The sequence below is a fragment of the Chrysemys picta genome, chromosome 24 (genome assembly GCF_011386835.1).
Source record: "Chrysemys picta bellii isolate R12L10 chromosome 24, ASM1138683v2, whole genome shotgun sequence".
In the NCBI taxonomy this organism is placed as follows: Eukaryota; Metazoa; Chordata; order Testudines; family Emydidae; genus Chrysemys; species Chrysemys picta.
The window spans coordinates 9,193,552-9,214,113 of NC_088814.1; the positions used below are offsets into that span (position 1 = coordinate 9,193,552).

The 20,562-nt window shown below is 43.3% G+C and overlaps 1 protein-coding gene across 1 annotated transcript in view; it reads right to left on the reverse strand.

Moving 5' to 3' along the window:
• TANC2 (tetratricopeptide repeat, ankyrin repeat and coiled-coil containing 2) overlaps window positions 1-20,562 on the reverse strand; it is a 508,124-nt gene that overhangs the window by 177,556 nt on the left and 310,006 nt on the right. The window contains 1 exon segment of the mRNA XM_065577500.1: window positions 2,330-2,478. Coding sequence (XP_065433572.1) covers window positions 2,330-2,478 — 149 coding nt within the window.

Consider the following 20,562-nt stretch of genomic DNA (forward strand, 5'->3'; position numbering starts at 1 on the left):
TATGCAGCACTGACAGAGGAGGCACTGCTCACAAAAAAACAAACCCCACAACAAATTTCTCTTGGTAAATTAAGAACTTGGCTTTTCTCTATCTTCACTAAGCACATGAATGGTGTTCAAAGGGCCTCTAAAACTTTTTCATGCAAAAATTGGTGCAGAGCCCAAGATATCAATCTACTTCAGAGTGCAACTGTCCCTGCTGTCTCTGTAAAGATATTTTCTTTTACTTATTCTTAAAAGGAGTATTTTCAGAAAAGATGGGTTTTTAATTAAAAAAAAGCCAACAAAAGGAACCATTTATAGTAGAAATCTCTATTCTGCTTTGAAGTATTCAATTTAAATAAGTGCCTGTTAAAAATACACTTCCTAACACAATGTACTATATAGTGCATTTCAAAGAGAGCCAACAAAACGTACACAAAAAACGACGTGAAATCATGAAAAACTTAATTAATGTGTTAAAGAATAAACATTTTAGAAAAATCCATCTTCTTTGCTTGGAAGAGAAAAGCGTGTTAACCCTTTGTCCCACTTGTGCCATGGACTGCTCAAAAACACTCATGGAAATCTAGGACAACACAGAGCTTGCCCTCTCCTCCCCCACCAAATTCTCCAGTCCCCCTGCAGGCCAACCTCTTCACTCCCTGCTGCTGAAGGAATACAGCTTCCTTCCTCTCTAGGTTAGCTGATCTATAGCTGCCACTCTTCTTTGGACATCCATAACTCCGGCTACTAACTCTACCCCATCTACTTACCTCCTCCCATTGCTCCAGCTTTTTCACCCACCTGATCCAGCCTACCTCTCTAGCTCTGGCACCGGCACTACTCACCTATCTGCAAGTAACAGCCTCCTTTTCGTTCTTAAAAAAATCAGGAGGGGTTAAATTCAATAGTGATTTGCACCGCTAAAAATGATAGAATTTATTTTTAAAAATTCTGTTCAGTGGCAGTGTAAAATCAAAGAGCAAAGAAGGGTGCTGAAAACTTCAGTCTGAAGAAGAGGAGCTTTCCTGAATCACCGGAAAAATAAAAAAATGGCCAATCACACTTCAGAGACGCAGACAAATTTATTATTCCAGTATCAAGTCAGTCCAAAGAGGAACCAAAAACTACACGAGAGCTTTTATTTCATCACAAAGACAAGCTAGACAGTCATTGCTTTGTTAGCCTACCAAAGCAGATGTAATAAAAGGAACTTCAGGCAATGAGTAAGAAAAATAAGCCTGTAAACAACAATACCCACTTCCCTCTATGGTACTAGCATGGCCTTTTTAATCACCATATCTGAGCACCTCACAATCTTTAATTATTTATTTTTCACAATAGCCCCAATTTTCACACAAGGAGCTGAGGCACATAGAGACTAATGATGAAGTGGGCTGTAGCCCATGAAAGCTTATGCTCAAATACATTTGTTAGTCTCTAAGGTGCCACAAGTACTCCTGTTCTTTTTATGGAGACTAAGTGACTTGTCCAAGGTCACACAGTATGTCTGTGTCAGAGAGCAGGAAATTAAACTTGGATCTCCCGCGTCCCAGGCTAGAGTCCTAACCAGTGGACCATCCTTCTTCAATTAACAGACTCCCTTTTTTTGGTTTTCACTCTCACCCCATCACATCTCAGTTTGGTAGAAATGTCCTCAGCTTATTCACTTCCCTGTGCGGGGAGTGAGTCTACTGTCCAGAGCAGAAGACTAGGAGTGATTACTACAGAACTGGGATCCAAAGTCCTTACTCGGGCAAAACTCCCACCGAATTTACTATTCAACCAGTGCCTGGCTGCCACTCTGTTCTTGAGACATCCAGAAAGTTGAGTTAAGTTCAATGAGAATTTGACAAGAATAATTTGGTGTTTGTATATATTTTCAGCTTTGAGCCATCTCAATATGTGAATATGAGCAAGTCATGTAAGCAGCTGTAAAATTAGGATACTACTACTTACCTGCCCCACCAGGGGATTTACGAGGCTTATTTAATGTTTCTAAAGTACTTTAAAGGCCTCACAGGAAAGGTGCATAGAATACGAATTATTTTGAGCACTATTATCTAATATGGTAAGAGAGGCTATTGTCCCTTAGGAAGCTTGCAGCTCAAACAGGAAAATGCCAGAAACTATCACAAATGGTATCAGCTGATCCCATAAACACGTATTGCTAGTGTGTAATTATGACCCACAGTTTAATAATATGGTATTATTAGCTTTTTCCTTTTGTGAAAATCATTCCATCTCTACCACACATACACCATGTGATAATTACAAAAACTCATGTGCTACATCACAACCAACCAATTATTGCTGTACATTTGTAATGCCGAAGAAGATCTCATACCTGATTCTCATCCTGCACCTCCATGCTGTACTGGGGCCCCGGCTGTACCTCTGTGACTTTCTCGCCAAGGAGGAAGCCCAGGCGAGTCATGAGTGTGTTTGCTGCCTCATCTACGGATGGAGGGGGTCCCAGCTCCTGCTCAGCTTCACCTGAACAACAAGAAAAACATAATTTATGATGGAAACTGTTTAACTTTACTATTGTTTACCCACTGTTTTAATGGTATAGCCAACTTTTCACACAGCAACTCCATTATACGGGTTTTCAGGTCACACACATCTTCTCTGTCGCACTCAACACTATTTGCTGGACATTCATTGGTTTAAATTGTCACTTTGCATTTCTTTTAATACTACCCTTTATTCCTTCTCTTTCTGCTAATTCTCAACACCTCATTTTAGGCAAGATGCAGACAGTCATCCCTTTCCCCCGAAGTTCATGACAAAGCCCTCTAGGCTCAACCAAGAGATGGGACTTTGCTAAAATGCAATCCTGAAACCACGCTCCTCTCTCACATACACAACCAAATGAGTCACCTCTATGTCACCATTTGCAGAGAACTCATGACTGTATGTGAATTGTTTGATGTTCTGTTAGCAATGCACTCAAGTGACATTCATACCAGTAGGCCCACAGTTTTAAGCAGCTGAAATTCATTATTTCATAACATGAAGGGACTTGTTTAAAGACTGATCTATTGTTCATTAGGAAAGGTAGAGTAAGATAATAGTCCCTTTTTCAGCCTGTCCCAGGGCCAAACAAGGCAGTTCAATTCACATACGTTCGTAGTCCAAAACTCACAATTCGAGTGCACTCCTACAGCCCTTTGGTAAATTAACCAAAGTCTTTCATACTCTCAAAAAGCATTAAAAGCAGAGGTTTTTTTTTAAATCTACTGAGAGATCCAACAACTTTCGTGCAGCCGTTCTACAAAAAAATAAACTGAGAAGGATTTTTGTCACACCTGCTATCTCTGGGAAAATATTGCACAAGAAGCCATAATAGTTCCTAGGAGGATATTATTATCTATCAGGTCAAATACTCACTTTTTGTTTTTTCAGAATTTCCAATTATGAATTTACTCATGAAATGCACAAGCTTGGAATGTGTGCTGTCTGCTAGGTAAAATACATTTAAACTCTCAATACCTATTTGCAGCATAGACTATAGTGATTTTGAAGGAGGCTATTGGGTAAATGATACATAAACAAAAGGAAAAGTAGACAAAAATGTGGATGCTTTGGACTATTTTATTAATTCCCATTTACTTCCCACAAGAGCCCTTCTTTTTAACTGCTCTAAAAAGCTTCACAGAATCAAATCATTACTGCTAAGGGTCTCTCAAACTGACAAAAAACTAAGATTCGGAAAGTTGAAAGTTCACTCAACACGTTCTGTTGTGCCAAGGAATATAAATGCCACATAGAGTCCCCTAATATTTCAAAGCAGCATGAACACTTGTACCCAACCATGTAGATTAAGCTAGAGGTTCAAATTTTAATCTGAATCTATGGACTTTTGTCAGTTTCATTCAGACCCTTATTGTAATTCTGACATAGTAGGTTGTGTGCTTCAGGTCAGATATTAGAGCCATGCTGGTTAGTCCAGCATGATGAGAGAAAGGAATACTGTCCAGTGATTCCTTTGAAACAGGGATCAAGCCAGTCAAAGTTGGAAAGAACAATATATGCAACCATCATCTGCCAGCCTTCATTTGTTGTTGATCTGTATACCGTCAGAGGGAATGCACTCTAAACCACAAGACCATGCCTTTTTGTACAGTTGTTGCACGGACAGCAAAGTCCGGATCCCAGAGCAAGTGCTGGTGTACACAGGCTTCCAGGTGATCACCAGCAGTTGAGGACCCATGTTAGTGAAACCTGCTCAGTGCAGGTCTACATGACATGGCAGTAAAACACTCAGCCACTGGCACCTTAGCTGCACTAGTGCTCCCACCATTATTACCATCAGTAGAATTGAACGGGAGTTAATGTAGGTGGAAAATTTTTCCTAGGAAATGCTAGAGTAATCAAAGCCATAAGGAGAAGAGAATAAGTGCTGGAAAGGAAAATGTTCAGCATGTTGACTATAAGCTATAGGTGTGTCTATATATGTTTATGCATATTTTTTAAAACCTAATATCTAATTAACTATACTGTGTTTCTAAAAATACTCAGCATCTGTCTCTTTTTAGGACAGAAACATGGTGCAAAATAACAGGCATATTTCAATTTCAGGCTGAGACTTGAAAAGTATCAGCTTAATTAGAAAAAAAGTATCATCTTAATTAGAAAAAAAAACTTCAAAGAAACATCAGGAAATGCAAAGCTATATGGAAGACAGGAGAAAGGACATAGTGCTGGGGTAAACGTAGGCTCCATTAAAATTCCGAACATTGAAAACAGACACTGAATTATCCTGACCATGGGGCTGTTCTATACAGAGGAGCAGACATAAAGCTGAAAGAGAGAGAGAAAGAGAGAGAGAGAGAACCCAAAAAGTAAGAGTTAAAAGAGGGGCAAGAAGTCTGGGTCCTGGCTCTAACTTGAGTTAAGATCACCTCATGGCCAGGTTATTAATTAGTTTAAATTAGTTAGCATATTTACGATGTTGGTTAATAATGTGTATTAGGTTAGTACTGCATTTATAGTGAGAATTACAATGTGCTTCTACTCTGGAAAGTGATAATAAAAAAGCATAATTGGTTTCTGTGTTTATTGCCTCTCCATCTCTACAGATACAGGGCTCTCAATGAGAGTAAAAATTGTTTTTTTTCCCCCCGATCATCAGTGTCCCAAAGGTAATCCAGGGCCTGAAAATGAAGTTCTTCCCTGTTCAGATCAACATCAGTAACAAAGATCCTGTAGGCCAAGTTCTACACATGTGCAACTTGAGTTCCAAGAGGAGTTGCGGAGAAGGAACTAAGGGCAAAACCTGGGCCTGCAATTACAACGTAGGTAATTATTTTTGGGATAATGTTAAATCCAGAATAAAAGCGAAATCCGTTTCCCAAGGCTGTTCTAGCGCTGCAATGCTAGTGGCAGTAAAACCTTATCCTAGTCAGAACAGTCAGCAGACATGACTGATATACAACAAAAAGATCTGTTGAGTAAGATGGTGGCATTTTTACACAGTCACTTTTCTGAATAGAACCCCATTTTAAAGCTCATTTACTTTTTTTGGATCTACCTTTTTTTCCTTGAATGAAATGTATCTTACTCTACATCTTATCTTTCCGTTCTTGAATACAGATGTCAACATTCCCAAAAGGTGCTGGAGAACTTAGTATACAGTTAGGGTAGAGGGAGGTTGGTTTTTTACATGTCACTCAAAGCTATTGCTGAAAGGTACAATTCAGTTGAAACTATAACCTTGCATGAGAGCTCAATAAAAAGATTAGCCCGCTGCTCCTAGGGATCCCAGTTCAAGGTCAGAATTTCAATTCCCAGAAGCATAAAACAACTTTTCATTGTCTCGATCATACTAATGCAGATTAAAAGAGCTTTTAAAAGGATATAGATAATGTTGATTAATGAGGATGATTAAACAAATACTTAGTGGGGAGTGCACCTTAGTTCACAGATGCAGCATCTCATACACAACATAGACTCCACATTCATAATAACCAGCAACATTGTGAAATACGCGCCCTGAATTGTCTTACATGGAGACTTTGCTGCTATGAAAATGAATGAATTCTTCACCCAGAGACCTCGCTTCCAGTCATCAAGGTGAAAATACTACCATATCCTTCGTGAGAATGGAGGGCTGTGTGATTCTGCTGTATGGGAGACTGCCTGCAGAGAGACTGAACCCAGCTCTGTGTGTGGGCAGAGGTTCTATATGTGTCACAGTCCAGTGGGGATCTGGAGGCAAGGCAAGCCTGTGGAAGATCCCCTGCTAAAGCCCCTGAAGAACTTCCCACCACACAGCCTAGTTACTCAGGCCCTGCCTTCACTGAGAAAAAAGGTTTGTTTTTTTTTAAACCTTGGGGGTAACGAACACATGACCTGTGAGTTATCCTGAAGTAAAAACACAGTAAAAACCAGGCACTTCAGTTTTACCACAAGGTAAACTCATTGAGGTCGACCGCTGGAGGAGGTATAGGATTGCTTACCTCAACAGTAAAACTAAAGTGCATGGTCTTCATTGTGCTTTCACCTCAGACAGGTCATGCATGTTAGTTACCCGAGGTAGAAAATGCACCTTTTTTAGCAATGAAGACAAGTCACCAGACTATGTGCTGTACTGGAGACTGGTTTTGGGTCTAAAAGTGCAAACGAAGGAATGGACTGCATGACAACCTCAATTAATTTCATGCATTGCAGTGGTGCATGGAGAGAGAAGCAGTTTCATCAGTAGCCAGGTCCAAACTATAAAGCTCTGTAAAGATCAAACCAGTGCCTTGAATTACACTTGAAAGCAGAGGGGAACCCAATGCAGTTTGCTGAGCACAGGTGCAATGTTTTCATACCAATCCATTCCACTAGGCAAGCAGATTGGTGCATTCTGGACTATGTGAATGAAACAGGATTGAAATACATCAGGCTGAAATGCATGATTATGATTAGTTAGTTTCAGCAGTACTTCCAGAGTACACTGGGTACTTTGTCGAGTTTGTGGCAGAACAGCTGGTTTCATCTGTCTCAAAGAAGAAACTGCTCTCTAAACAGTCAGAGCTTGATCATTTGAGTCTGTAGGTTTAAACTTGCACACACTCTTCTGTTCTATATTAACCTTAAGAAGCCTGCAAGTGGTATAAAACTGTCATTTACCTCTCAAATAAACAAACTGATGAGCTTATTCTAAGTCAGAGCACCTTGAAATGGCTGGATGTGGTCTCATTATATGGAGGATAACAGATGTCTGCACAGTGATTACAACTCTAATTCACTTGAAAAGTTCTGCGGACGTCACAAAACACGAAAAAGCACAATTCAAACAATTTATAAATGCCAGCCAAGTCCTGTGCGTGTCAAATTTACCATAAAGTCACCAAGTGTTATTTTATTATAGCTTTCAAAGTACAAAAAACTTGGAACTCAAGCAAGGTAGTGTAATACTGGATTATTCTGCCTTTGGGCTTCATGTTTTTTTTTAAAAAGTTTGAAACATTTAATTAACTTGATATCCTGGAAGAGACAAACCAGCTCCTAGACATCGATGCAAGGGTACCTGTTACTCCCCTTTCATAGATGATGGTAAGATATAATGCCCACTCACTGAGTTCAGTGAAAGGGCATAACCATTTTATCCTCCATCACTATTTATTCTATCCCTTGAATACCATGGACCAAATTTTGTAAGTAATATCCAATGTATCAATGATAGTACCCAATTCTAAGCTCAGCTACATGCATGCAAGGCCACTGAAGTCAATGGGACTGTGTGTGTGAGAGATCAGAATTTGGCCCATAGGTTGAAGTTCTGGTTGTGTGTCATATCAACTCGCACATTTCTACATAAGCATTACAGTAATACTATAGACAAAGCCAAAACATCTCTCTGCAACTCAATCCATTAGAAGGGAGTTGGAAGGGGGGGGGCCTAGAAGACTGTCATTTTATGTCTAACATGCTATGCATTATGTCTTCACAAAGAGGCAAGTTAGTAAGAGATTTCCATCTCACTGCAAAAGCGACAGAGCCTGTGGCACCTTATAGACTAACAGAAGTATTGGGAGCGAAGTGGGTATTCACCCACGAAAGCTTATGCTCCAATACTTCTGTTAGTCTATAAAGTGCCACAGGACTCTTTGTTGCTTTTTACAGATCCAGACTAACACGGCTACCCCTCTGATACTTGACACCATCTCACTGTGTGATTAGAAGGGGCTGTAAATTATGCCACTACTGTATTTTCAAAGTCACCACACTAAAAAGGTAAACCTCATTTTTTCCCAAATGCAGTACACAAAGAAATACATTTAATAAATAAATTAATGGAGATATCCTATCTCCTAGAACTGGAAGGGACCCTGAAAGGTCATCGATTCCAGCCCCCTGCCTTCCCTAGCAGGACCAAGTACTGATTTTGCCCCTGATCCCTAAGTGGTCCTCCTCAAGGATTGAACTCACAACCCAGGGTTTAGCAGGTCAATGCTCAAATGCTCCCCCAATTTGATCAATCACAATCTCTCCTCTAACACCAACTCCGCCCTTTACATATTGCTAATTGGTTTTAGAGCTGCAGAGCATTTGCATATTTTAACAAGGGATTTTGTGTATGGGGTGTTTTTTTTTCAAAGTTTGTTTCTTGGAGCTACAGCCTCCAAAAAGTGCAGTAAATCCAATTGCAAAAATGAACCATTAGCTCTGACCTGGCACTGAAAACGTCACATTACAGTGATGTCTGTGCCCGGGCACTGGTGGAAAGTGACTGGATGGTGAATTGTATGTAGGCTCTGGAAGTGAAAAGGCATTTACAGAGGGATGAACGGGAAGATGGGACTGAGCCCTTTCTTTATCTTCCCTATACTGTTCCAGGAAGGCTAAAGAGAGGAGATGTTTTTTAGTCTCCTTGCCTCCTTTTATCTTCATCACCTTCTGAAACCTTCTGTCCACCCCTAACCTTCCCAAGTTTCAGAGTAGCAGCCATGTTAGTCTGTATCTGCAAAAAGAGCAGGAGTACTTGTGGCACCTTAAGGCTTGTCTATACTTACGCGCTGGTTCGGCGGCAGGCAATCAAACTTCTGGGTTCGATTTATCGCGTCTTGTCTGGATGCGATAAATCGAACTCAGAAGTGCTCCCCGTCGACTCCGGTAATCCTGCTCACCGCGAGGAGTACGCGGAGTCGACAGGGGAGCCTGCCTGCCGGGTCTGGACCGCGGTAAGTTCGAACTAAGGTACGTCGACTTCAGCTACGTTATTCACGTAGCTGAAGTTGCGTACCTTAGTTCAATTTGGGGGTTTAGTGTAGACCAAGCCTTAGAGACTAACAAATTTATTAGAGCATAAGCTTTCGTGGATGCATCCGAAGAAGTGGGCTGTAGTCCACGAAAGCTTATGCTCTAATAAATTTGTTAGTCTCTAAGGTGCCACAAGTACTCCTAACCTTCCCAAGACTCCTGGTGTCCACCCCACACCTTTAAACAAAGTTGTAGCCTAGCTGCTTGCCCTGGACTCCAGTGGTGAGCTATTGGTCCATCAGCATTCCGTTGTTTATGTGATATTGTATTCTGGAGGTATATCCCTGATTCTGTGGCAGGAATTCAGGATGGTGAGATGACTCGCAGAAGAAAGGAAGTCCATCTTTTCCCTTGAGCGCTATGGATGAAATTCTTAGATTCACAACACCACAAAACACACAGCCTAGGGAGAGGCAGAGCTATAGTGACTGTAAGCCACTTTTGCAGCCGTCAAATCCTGGGCTGTCCCAGAAGTGAGAGAGACCCATGAAATAACTGAGGTAGAGCCCTGAGGATTACTTCCATTTTGACAGCCTATCACCAGCTGCCTAGGAGCAGCCTTTCTGCCCAGAATTTCCACGGTACTGTATGGGGGTCCCACCCCGACATATCTGATCTGTTAGAGTCTTTTGTATAAATAGGGTACACACTCCAAATGCAGACTGTATCTGTTGCAAAAACCCTTATGACATTTCTCTGAAAAGTAAATTACAGCGCAGCAGCAGAACACAATGTTAAGTTACATACAAGGTAAATTATTTACAAGTGATGTACATATTTTCGGGCAGAGGGGTTGTATGCAGAACATCAATCTCAGAGTAAATATTCAGGGTGGAGTTTGTAAATATATTGGTTAGTGTGCATCATACATGCCATTAAAGATGGCTTTTTATAACGATACAGTATTTACCTTTTCCAAGATATCTGCAAGATTTCCTACATTCAAATACTGCAGAGATCATGGTAGAGTTAACTTCAGTTAATGGTAAAGAGCCAGTTTTTAATGGCGATCACTGTCTGACCACCACTGCTCTGAATGGAATGTTAGACCTGCTCTGGTGTTTGTGACAATGGCCCCGATCCAGCAAAAACTTCAACATGTGCATAACATTCAGCAAGTGTGTAGTCCATTGACCTAGCAGGACTTAAATTACACATGTGCCTAAGTGCTCTGTTGGATCAGGGCTGATGTCATTCTCTGGTTACTTGGAGGCAACGGAATATACAACCTGTCATTCTACTACAGCTAACAGAGATTTCCCTTAGCTTAAGTGATAGGGTCTGGTTTTTGGACTAGGAGGCCCTTAGTTATAATTCCTGAGTTAAAGTAGTCATGGAATCAATACGAGATAGAACTCCCTGAAAATATGATTTATTATTATGTGCCAATAATGTGCTTGGTGCTGTACAAGTTACAAATGCAATTACAGTCCCTGCCCCAAGGATCTTATTTATATGCAGCATTAACCTAAAAGGTTGATCAACTTAACAATGTATATTGAAGTTACACATTCTCTTGGAGTCACCATCACTGTCCATAGTAATAATGGAGTTTGGTTGCTGAGGTCTATCAGAGGGATTCTCAATCTTTTTCTTTCTGAGGCTCCCTCAACATGCTATAAAAATTCCAGGGACCAGTGTGTAAGGGGGGGCAGTTAAGGGCTCCTGGCTTCAGCTGCTGGGATGGGGTGGGGGGCGCATGATCTTGGGGCTTTAGCCCTGTGGAGCTCCAGGGCTCCATCTGCTGGCCAGGGGGAGTGAGGGAGAGATGTGCCTGGGGCATAGGCACAGTTTGACTTCTATTGGGGGGAGGGAGGGGGGCAGGGCCCAGAAGGGCTTGCGCCAACTCTGCACACCAGGGCCCAGGGAGGGAGCGGCACATCCACCCCCAACTCACCTCAGCAGGCCACCCTGCCTGTCTGGGTTGGGACTGGGGTGGTGGGCACAACCAAAAATTATAACTCAAAGGGGGAGGCTCAGCTCACAAAGTTTGAAAACTGCTCAGGGTGCAGACGGGGGGAACTCGGGGCTGTGTGCAGGCAGGGTGTAGTTCAGGGTGCAGGGAGGGGGTAGCTAGGGACAGTCTGCAGATAGGGTAGTAGCTCAGGGTGCAGCGAGAGGTGTAGTTAGGGGCTGTGTGCGGGCAGGGGGTAGCTCAGGGTGCAGAGAGAGGGACAGTTAGGGACTGTGTGCCAGGAAGGTTGCGGTCGCTGCTCCCCGAGGGCTCTGCTAGCCCCAGAGCTGGGTCCACTCACCAGGGCGGCTCTTACTGGCTACATGAGCAGTCAAAAGGGGCTGGGAGATGAGGAGCAGCCACCCTATGCTGTGTGGCTCCAGCTTCCTGCCTCTGATCTGGCCAGGGGGGTGGAGCTGCCCCCGGGACTGCGCTGTTCTGGCACTTCAGTTTGGGGGGCACCACCCCTTTGTGCCCCCCCCCCATCTCTGCCCATGGGCTCATAAGAACAGCCATATGGGGTTAGACCAAAGGTCCATCTTGCCCAGTATCCTGTCTTCTGACAGTGGCCAATGCCAGGTGTGCCAGAGAGACTGACCAGAACAGGTAATCATTAAGTGATCCATCCCCTGTCACCCATTCCCAGCTTCTGGCAAAGAGAGGCTAGGGACACCATCCCTGCCCATCCTGGCTAATAGCCATTGATGGACCTATCCTCCTTGAACTTATCTAGTTCTCTTTTGAACCCTGTGATAGTCTGGGCTTTCACAACATCCCCTGGCAAGGAGTTCCACAGGTTGACTGTGCGTTGTGTGAAAAAATACTTTCTTTTGTTTGCTGCCATGGACCCCTGGTTGTCACATAACAAGAAAAGATAAATTACCTTTGTTATACTTGTCCGCATTCTTAACTGAGGTCCAGCTATAACAAATAAATGTATTGATTTCACAAAACCTTTCTACTGTGATGATAAAAATAACTGAATTTATTGTTTCCCTCACTCAAAGAAAAAAGGCAAAACTGGATTGTGATAGTGTTATGATTCAATAATTCAAAAATAGCTAAAAAAATTTTGTGCTCAACTGCCAATTCTGAGGAAAGCAACTACTATTTAATATATAAAAAATATAACCAAAACATTATCTTTCAGGCATAAAGAGCATTTATCTCAAAACAACGGGAAAATTATATATGGTACAAGCATAAAAATAAACACACACACACACACACACACACACATATATATACTCTCCAGCTTTAGAATGGTGGCTGTTCATAAAGTGACGAAAAATGCCATTTGCCATTTCTTTTTTTAAAAGCAAGATTAGCTAATCATTTAGTACAGTACTATGATTAAAATTATATATCTAGCTTTAAAAGAATTTGAACCTCTGAAGAATGTCTCCAACACCACCATTGGTACTTAGACTGTAGTGTTCATGTATGGTGGAGGTATAGCTCAGCCTGGGTAGAGCATTTGACTGCAGATCAAGAGGTCTCTGTTTCAAATCCGGGTGCCCCCTTCCTTGTTTTTATATTTTGACTTTAGTAAAGCTTTTGATACTGTCTCACATGACCTTCTCATAAACAAACTAGGGAAATGCAACCTAGATGGAACTACTAAAAGATGGGTGCAAAACTGTTCCCAGAGAGTAGTTATCAGTGGTTCACAGTCATGGTGGAAGGACATAACAAGCGGGGTCCCGCAGGGATCAGTTTTGGGTCCGGATCTGTTCAATATTTTCACCAATGATTTAGATAACAGTAGAGAGAGTACACTTATAAAGTTTGCAGACGATACCGAGCTGGGAGGGGTTGCAAGTGCTTTGGAGGGTAGGATTAAAATTCAAAATCATTTGGACAAACTGGAGAAATGGGCTGAAGTAAATAGGATGAAATTCAATAAGGACAAATGCAAAGTACTCCACTTAGGAAGGAACAATCAGTTGCACACATACAGAAAGGGAAACAACTGCCTAGGAAGAAGTACTGAGGAAAGGCATCTGGGGGTCATAGTGGACCACAAGCTACCTATGAGTCAACTGTGTAACACTGTTGCAAAAAAAGCAAACATCCTTCTTGGATGTATTAGCAGGAATGTTGTGAGCAAGACACGAGAAGTAATTCTTCCGCTCTACTCTGCATTGATTAGGCCTCAACTGGAGTATTGTGTCCAGTTCTGGGTGCCACATTTCAGGAAGGATGTGGACAAATTTGAGAGTCCAGAGAAGAGCAACAAAAATGATTACAGGTCTAGAAAACATGACCTATGAAAAAAATGGGTTTGTTTAGTCTGGAAAAGAGAAGACTGAGAGGGGACATGATAACAGTCTTCAAGTATGTAAAAGGTTGTTACAAGGAAGAGGGAGAAAAATTGTTCTTTGTAACTTCTGAGGCTAGGACAAGAAGCAATGGGCTTAAATTGCAGCAAGGGAGGTTTAGGTTGGACATTAAGAAAAACTTCCTAACTGTCAGGGTGGTTAAGCACGGGAATGAATTGCTTAGGGAGGTTGTGGAATCTCCATCATTGGGAATTTTAAGAGCAGGTTAGACAAACATCTGTCAGGAATGGTGTAGATAATATTTAATCCTGCCGTGAGTGCAGGGGACTGGACTAGATGACCTCTCAAGGTCCCTTCCAGTCCTGTGATTCTATGTATGTTGTAGTATCCACATAGTGAATTTGAAGCTACTTTTCTACTATGGAAGGAGATTTTACCCTGAAACATGATAGTTATGATAAGCAGCAGGTTTACTGAGTGGTTAGGGTTCAACCCCATGACCAAGAGACCTAGCCTGAAATCTTCTTGTGTGGCGTTGGGCAAATCAGTTACCTTCTCTGTGTCTCAATTGCCCATATAAGTTTCTTAGATAGAAAGATTCTGCATCTATATAGAAGTAGAAGAACATGTTTTCTTCCCCCTTAGGAAGTCACTAACTGAAGCAAAAGTAAAAAGGCTGGGGTTTGAGTAACAGCATAAGAGTTTAGGAATTCCCATGCCCAAAGAGACAAAAGATTCATCTAGTCTACAACCCCTTCTCTGAAAAGAGCCAATTGTAAATGCTTCAAAGAAAGGAGTAACACCATCCAAGGTTACATAATGTCTCTTACTTTGCAATGCTTATTGAGCTCCGGGATGACTTTTCTTATTTCAGCTAGTCATTAGCTCGGACCTAGGGGGGCTGGTATCCTGCTAGTGTTGTCCTAGCTTACATTGCTGCAGTTTCTATTCTTATTCACACAAGAATCTATTCTTTTTCAAATGTTACTAAATTATTTGTCTTCAAAATATCTTGTACTAATGATGTGCATAGATTAACTAAAAATGGCATAAAACACCTTTCCCTTTATCCATTTTGAATTTTTTACCTTTTAATTTCAAAAATTAAAATGACTCAGACTTGGAGCCTTTCAGCTAGTGGATATGGGGTCAGAACCGAGAGACTAGTATTCATGTGTTTGCTGCCAGCCCAAAGGCTTTGTTATAGATGTGGGTGAAGCCTGAGTTGCTGAGGGCCCGATCTCTCACTGACATCAGTAAGAGTCATTAAGAGTCCTCACCAACGTGCAATCCGTCCTCAAAGGGGAGGACTGGGGTTAGAGAGAGAAGAAAATTGTGCTAACCCAGTATACCTTTTTTTTTTTTTAAAGAACAAAGAAAAAAAACTAGTATCCCTGCTTTTGCACTGTAAGAACTTGACAACCTTTGGGATTTTTTGATACTGAACATTCCATTATTACCACAATGTTTTACTAAATTAGATGAGACCAACAGTATTTAAGAAGTTACAAAAGAAACTTAATCCAACTCTTACACGATTGATGAACAGGAAAGACACACTAATAGTTTCTGGCTTTTGTCCTGAATCTCCAGAAGTGACAGGTAACTGTGCTCTGTATGACTCACACTGCTTTATGTAAGAGAAATAAATAACAGCTTTTACACAGATGTGAAACAGGTTGTCCCTCTGTAGATTAAAATACCACTCATGTTTAGACTATCTGGTGTTTTACTGGCCAGGTCAGAAGAATCTTGGAAGGAGTAAATCAGAGCATTGAAGTCTTAACTTTGCTGAATCCACAGATGGAATTCAGGAGCAGAAAATATAAAGTAATTTCAGAAACCAGCATGGTACCAACATCCAATTTTCTAGCATGGAAATTTTAAAAGTGAGGGCCTGAGTGAGAGCCCTGGGAAAGCACAGCCAAGCAGTACTAGCTACTCAGACTTCTGTACTCACAAGTGTCAAATTCTACCTTGCAGCTACTCTTCCACAAACCCAATGAAATCTTTGGGGTTGCACAGCTGCAACTGAGGGCGTAATAGCACCCAAGAAACCTCTTGAATTAAAAACAAACCTGCCTCCCCAAGCCTCTGCAGCTGGTTGCTCTCCCTACCTTGTTAGGCAGCACAGCAGTGTCCCTGCTAGCCACCTGACAAACAAGAGCCACAACGCTGGGTTGTGGATGAAGAGGAGAGTGCAATACTCTGGCTGGTTCTGAAAGCTTCAGAGAGCCTATGTGCTGCCACCCTCTAGTTCAGGGGTCAGCAATCTACGGCACAGCGAGCCGATTTTGAGCACCACGCTGCCTGCCCACTGAGAGGAGGAGGAGGGGCGGAGGGGCCGGAAAGCGCCACGCTGGGGGAAGAAGCGGGGGAGGAGGGAAGCTTGGCTGCAGCAGGACCAAGCTTCTGCCTCCTGCCCCGGCAGGGGAGAGTGGTGGGGGGGATCCCGATCCCCCGCCCCACTCAGCCCCCCCCGCCCACCGCTCTCCCCTGCCGGGGCAGGAGGCAGAAGCTTGGTCCTGCCGCAGCCAAGCTTCTTCCCACAGCTTGGTGCATTCTGGCCCCTCTGCCCCCTCCTCTTCCCTCTCCAGGCCTCGATGGCCCTTGCGAGGGGGAGGGGGAAGAGCAGCAGCGTGCACACAGCTCCGTAGAAGAGGCAGAGAGAGGTAGGGATGGGCCTGGGGGAAGGGGGTGGAACTGGGCATATCCCTCCCAGCCCCCTGCCATGAGCCGCTCAGGGCAGGGGGCTGGGAGCACCCCCATGAGCCGAGCACCCCAGCCTTCTGCCCTGCACCCCCCACACACCCTCCAGCCCTTTGCCCTGACCTCCCCCCAACACCCAGCCTTCTGCCCTGCACCCCCCCACACCCCCAGCCCTCTGCCCTGACCTTCCCCCAACACCCAGCCTTCTGCCCTGCACCCCCCCAGCCCTCTGCCCTGACCTCCCCCCAACACCCAGCCTTCTGCCCTGCACCCCCGCACCCCCCCCAGCCCTCTGCCCTGACCTCCCCCCAACACCCAGCCTTCTGCCCTGCACCCCCACACCTCCCCCCAGCCCTCTGCCCTGACCTCCCCCCAACACCCAGCCTTCTGCCCTGCACCTCCACACACACCCCAGCCCTCACCTCGAGTCGCCCCGCTCAGCCCACTGCAGGCCTAGGTGAACAGAACCCCAGGCTGGACGTGGGCTGAGCAGACTGGCGGCGTAAGATCAGCATTTTAATATAATTTTAAATGAAGCTTCTTAAACATTTTGAAAACCTTGTTTACTTTACATACAACAATAGTTTAGTTATATAATATAGACGTATAGAGAGAGACCTTCTAAAAAACATTAACATGTATGACCGGCACGCGAAACCTTAAATTAAAGAGAATAGATGAAGACTCGGCACACCACTTCTGAAAGGTTGCCGACCCCTGCTCTAGATTTCACTGAGAGTCTCATGATATTTGGAGCATTTCTTAAAGCCCCTGATCCTGAAGTCAAGTAATTATGTGGGAACCTCAGCTTTCATTAAAAAAAAAAAAAAGTAAGATTCTAGCCCTCATAGTGGTGGAGAAAAGGTGACCCAGTCTCCTCCCCGTCTGGCCATTAATCTGGGAGGAGAAGGAAAGGAACTCCTGGAAACCTGGCAAAAAGTCTGCTAATAAGTAGGAAGACTGCTGGGGTAGGAGTGAAGGCAGAGGACAAGAAGTGGATCAATTGTCCAGGGAGTAAGAGAAGGTTAATTGGCTCAGGCATCTGGAAAACCTGAAAGTCAATTAGTTGGGGAGGGTCTGGGTTGCCGGTGTGAGGAAAAGGTCAATTGGATGGGATGGATGTTGCAACAGAGGATGAACTGCTGGGTTTAGAGAAGCCATTTATTGATTGGGGGTACCTATGGGGCAGATGGACTGAATAGCAATTGGGCAGCAAGGTCACATAGGATGGACTCTGGCGGAGGCAGGCCAGGAGGAGGGGAGGAAAAGGGAGCAGAAGAAGTATGGGAAAGGGGGGCAAAGTGTTTATTTATTTAGGGCAAACATTTAAAAAGCACCTAAGCAATTTAGAAAACCAGGTCCCATTTTCAAAAGAGACGGACACTTAGGAGTCAAAGTCCCATTCACTTAGGAGCTTAGGTCATCCCAGAAAATGGGTTTGGCTCCTTAGAAGTGTAGGTGCTTTAAAGATTTTACCCTTTGGATTTATACAAAAACAAAAATGGGTAATTATCCTTACACACTCACCAACTTTCCCATTTCTTTAAAATACAGAACAAGCACCACATACTAAAGTGCAGCAGTACAATCCACTATAACTCATCATCAGCAAGCCAAGCAACTTGAAAGCTCAGATCCCCCTCTCCCTCCCTTTCCAGCAATTCATCCTATTTAAAGTGTCTGGGGAAAAAAGATGAGCTTAGCAGCGTGTCCTGAAGGTCACCAGATTCAGGCTGTTTTAAAGTGAATTTCACAGCCACAGGGACCATATGGAAAACGTCGTGCCTGCAGCCTTTGTGTGTTCGTAATGGTATGACTTCAGATTAAGTGCCTTTGCTGATTTCAACTGTGGTAGTTCAACACAGGTAGAGAGGCAGGTCTTAGGACACTTCAAAACCACACTTTTTATCCAGAAACCCACAGGTTAGTGGGGATGATGGAATACTGGCTGATTATGAATGTGGCAAGACACTCTACTTTACTCAGCAGGGGATGCTACATTCTGCAAAGGCTTCAGTATGCTGGATGGTTGCAAAGTCAAGCACTCAGAAATTTGAAAATGCCAGAAATAAGGATGCCTGTGAAAACTTACATCAACCTTCTTGTGGATATATATTATGACAGTGTCTTTAATTACGTGATCACATACTACTTTTATTTAAGATATACTAGGATCCAACAAGAAGAAAGCCCTGTGGAGCACCTCAGCAAGATTCTCAGTCAACTTCCCCTATTCCAGTGATTCTCAAACTATGGGTCAGGACTCCAAAGTGGGTTGCCAAATGGGGTCACCAGGGCCAGCATTAGACTTGCTGGGACTCCTAGCAGAAGCTGAAGCCTAAGCTCCACCCCCACCCGGGGCAGTGGGGCTTAGGCTCTGGCCCCTTCTCCACCCACCTGGGGCAGTGGGGCTTGGGCTCCACCCCACCCAGGATCATGTAGTAACTTATCAGAAGGGGGTTGCGGTGCAATGAAATTTGAGAACCCCTTCAATTCCTTACCTTGATTTCTGTTCCTATCAGCTTTGTCTCACTACAGATCTTTAAAGTCCACAAGACTTGCTGTCGACCTTAGCAGGTTAGCAGATATAGAGTCAACACAGGGATCCTAGTGACTTATCAAGGTCCACAAAAGCTCATGCAGACTTTACAAAGTCTGGCAAACCTTGGATTGGGAGCAGGAGTCAAGGTACTATCGGTAACAGCCCAATATGTCGGGGCAAAGCCGCCGCAGCAGGAGGACAGAGTCCTTACCCCCCTGCAGGTACCGTAGAGTGGGGAGAGTGCAGGGGCCCCAGCCTGGGGGCAGGGAGGAGACACATGGGGAGGTCACGTGTCCTCCCCTTTAGCTGGTGCCATCCCATTATGGGGAGGCACGAGTCGTCTATGCAAGGGACATTGAGTTGAATGGCAAGTCAAAACCAAGTAAACACATGGTCGGATCAGTTATAAGAGAATGGTTTCTGACGACATCTCTGCAGACCATTCTTCAGGCCCTCTAAGCTGGGGTCAAAGAGAAGCCCAGAGAGCTCAGTTGCTCTGTAGGCATTGCCAAGGGATGTTGAATTTCAGGTGTGGTGAGCTCTACTGATGGTGCTTGCCCACCATTCACTTTTATACACTAGCACATTATAAGTCCCAAATCACCCTACAAATGCCAATAAGAAAATAACTGGGGAAGCTGTGTTGGTTCAGATACTAAGGGAAGGTTATTGATAGATCTTCCTGTAGACATTGCTGGCACTGTCAGTGAGGCCAAGAGGTTGACCTCTTCCATCATATTGTATTAAAAGACTCTCAGATTAATGCAATAAGTGGTACATATAAATACAACTTCATTTTAACAACAAGATGATACAGCCAGGGCCGGCTCCAGGCACCAGCAGAGGCAGCACGTGCCTGGGGCGGCACATGCTAAGGGGCGGCATGCCGTCCATTCTTGGGGTGGCACAGTCCGGGCGGGGTGTGTGTGTGTGTGTGTGTCTGTGTGTGTGTCTGGCCCTCGATATAGCTTTCGACACGTCTCTTACCAGGAGGGATAAGGTGGTGAACTGTAAGAAAATCAGCCTCAATATTCAGGAGCCAAAATTACAATGTTATATGAAGTTTGGTTTGGTGGGGTTTTTTTGTCCAGGGGAAGAAACTCAGTCAAGAACAATCTAACTTCATGGGCTTTATGTAGATAGGAAAACAAAAAGCATGAAAAGAATCCCACCAAACTAGAAAATAAGCCAGGGTCCTTTGCTTCATCAACTATGCTATCAATTCATTCTTTGCAATTAATTCACTTAGGATATTAGATAAATTAATTTAAAAGGTAGCCTCAGATATTTGACTTTAAAAAAAAAAAAGTTTCCTGGAGTAAAGTTCTTTCTAGGTCTTCTGTCAAACATCAATCTATACTGGCACTTAAATCCACTGTGATCTCATTACAAAGCTAATATTTCCCGAGAAACTCTTAGAATATGAAAATAAATACACTAGTATTTAGAAAAAAATCTTTTTTTTTTTTCAATAGAGACTGTGGCCCCAGTCCTATAACCCTCATGCACATGCTTGACTTTACTACAATGAACAGTCACATTGACTTTCATCAGGGCCAATTCTAGGACAATTAGGGGAAACAGTCTTGACAACTATATTTTTTTTCTTTCTTTCAAGATGAAATATCTATTTATCCCATGTCATAATTTAATGTATGTTACATACAGCTCTGGCAAATTCATTATTTACAACACAACCATTTGCTAATGAAATTGTATCTAACCCAATACTGTCACTGCAAACTAATGATGGGTTAGAGCTGGTTGACATTTTTGTTATGAAAAGGTTTTGGTTTCGGTTGGAAAATGGCTTTTTTCAAATAACATTTTTCTGTAAA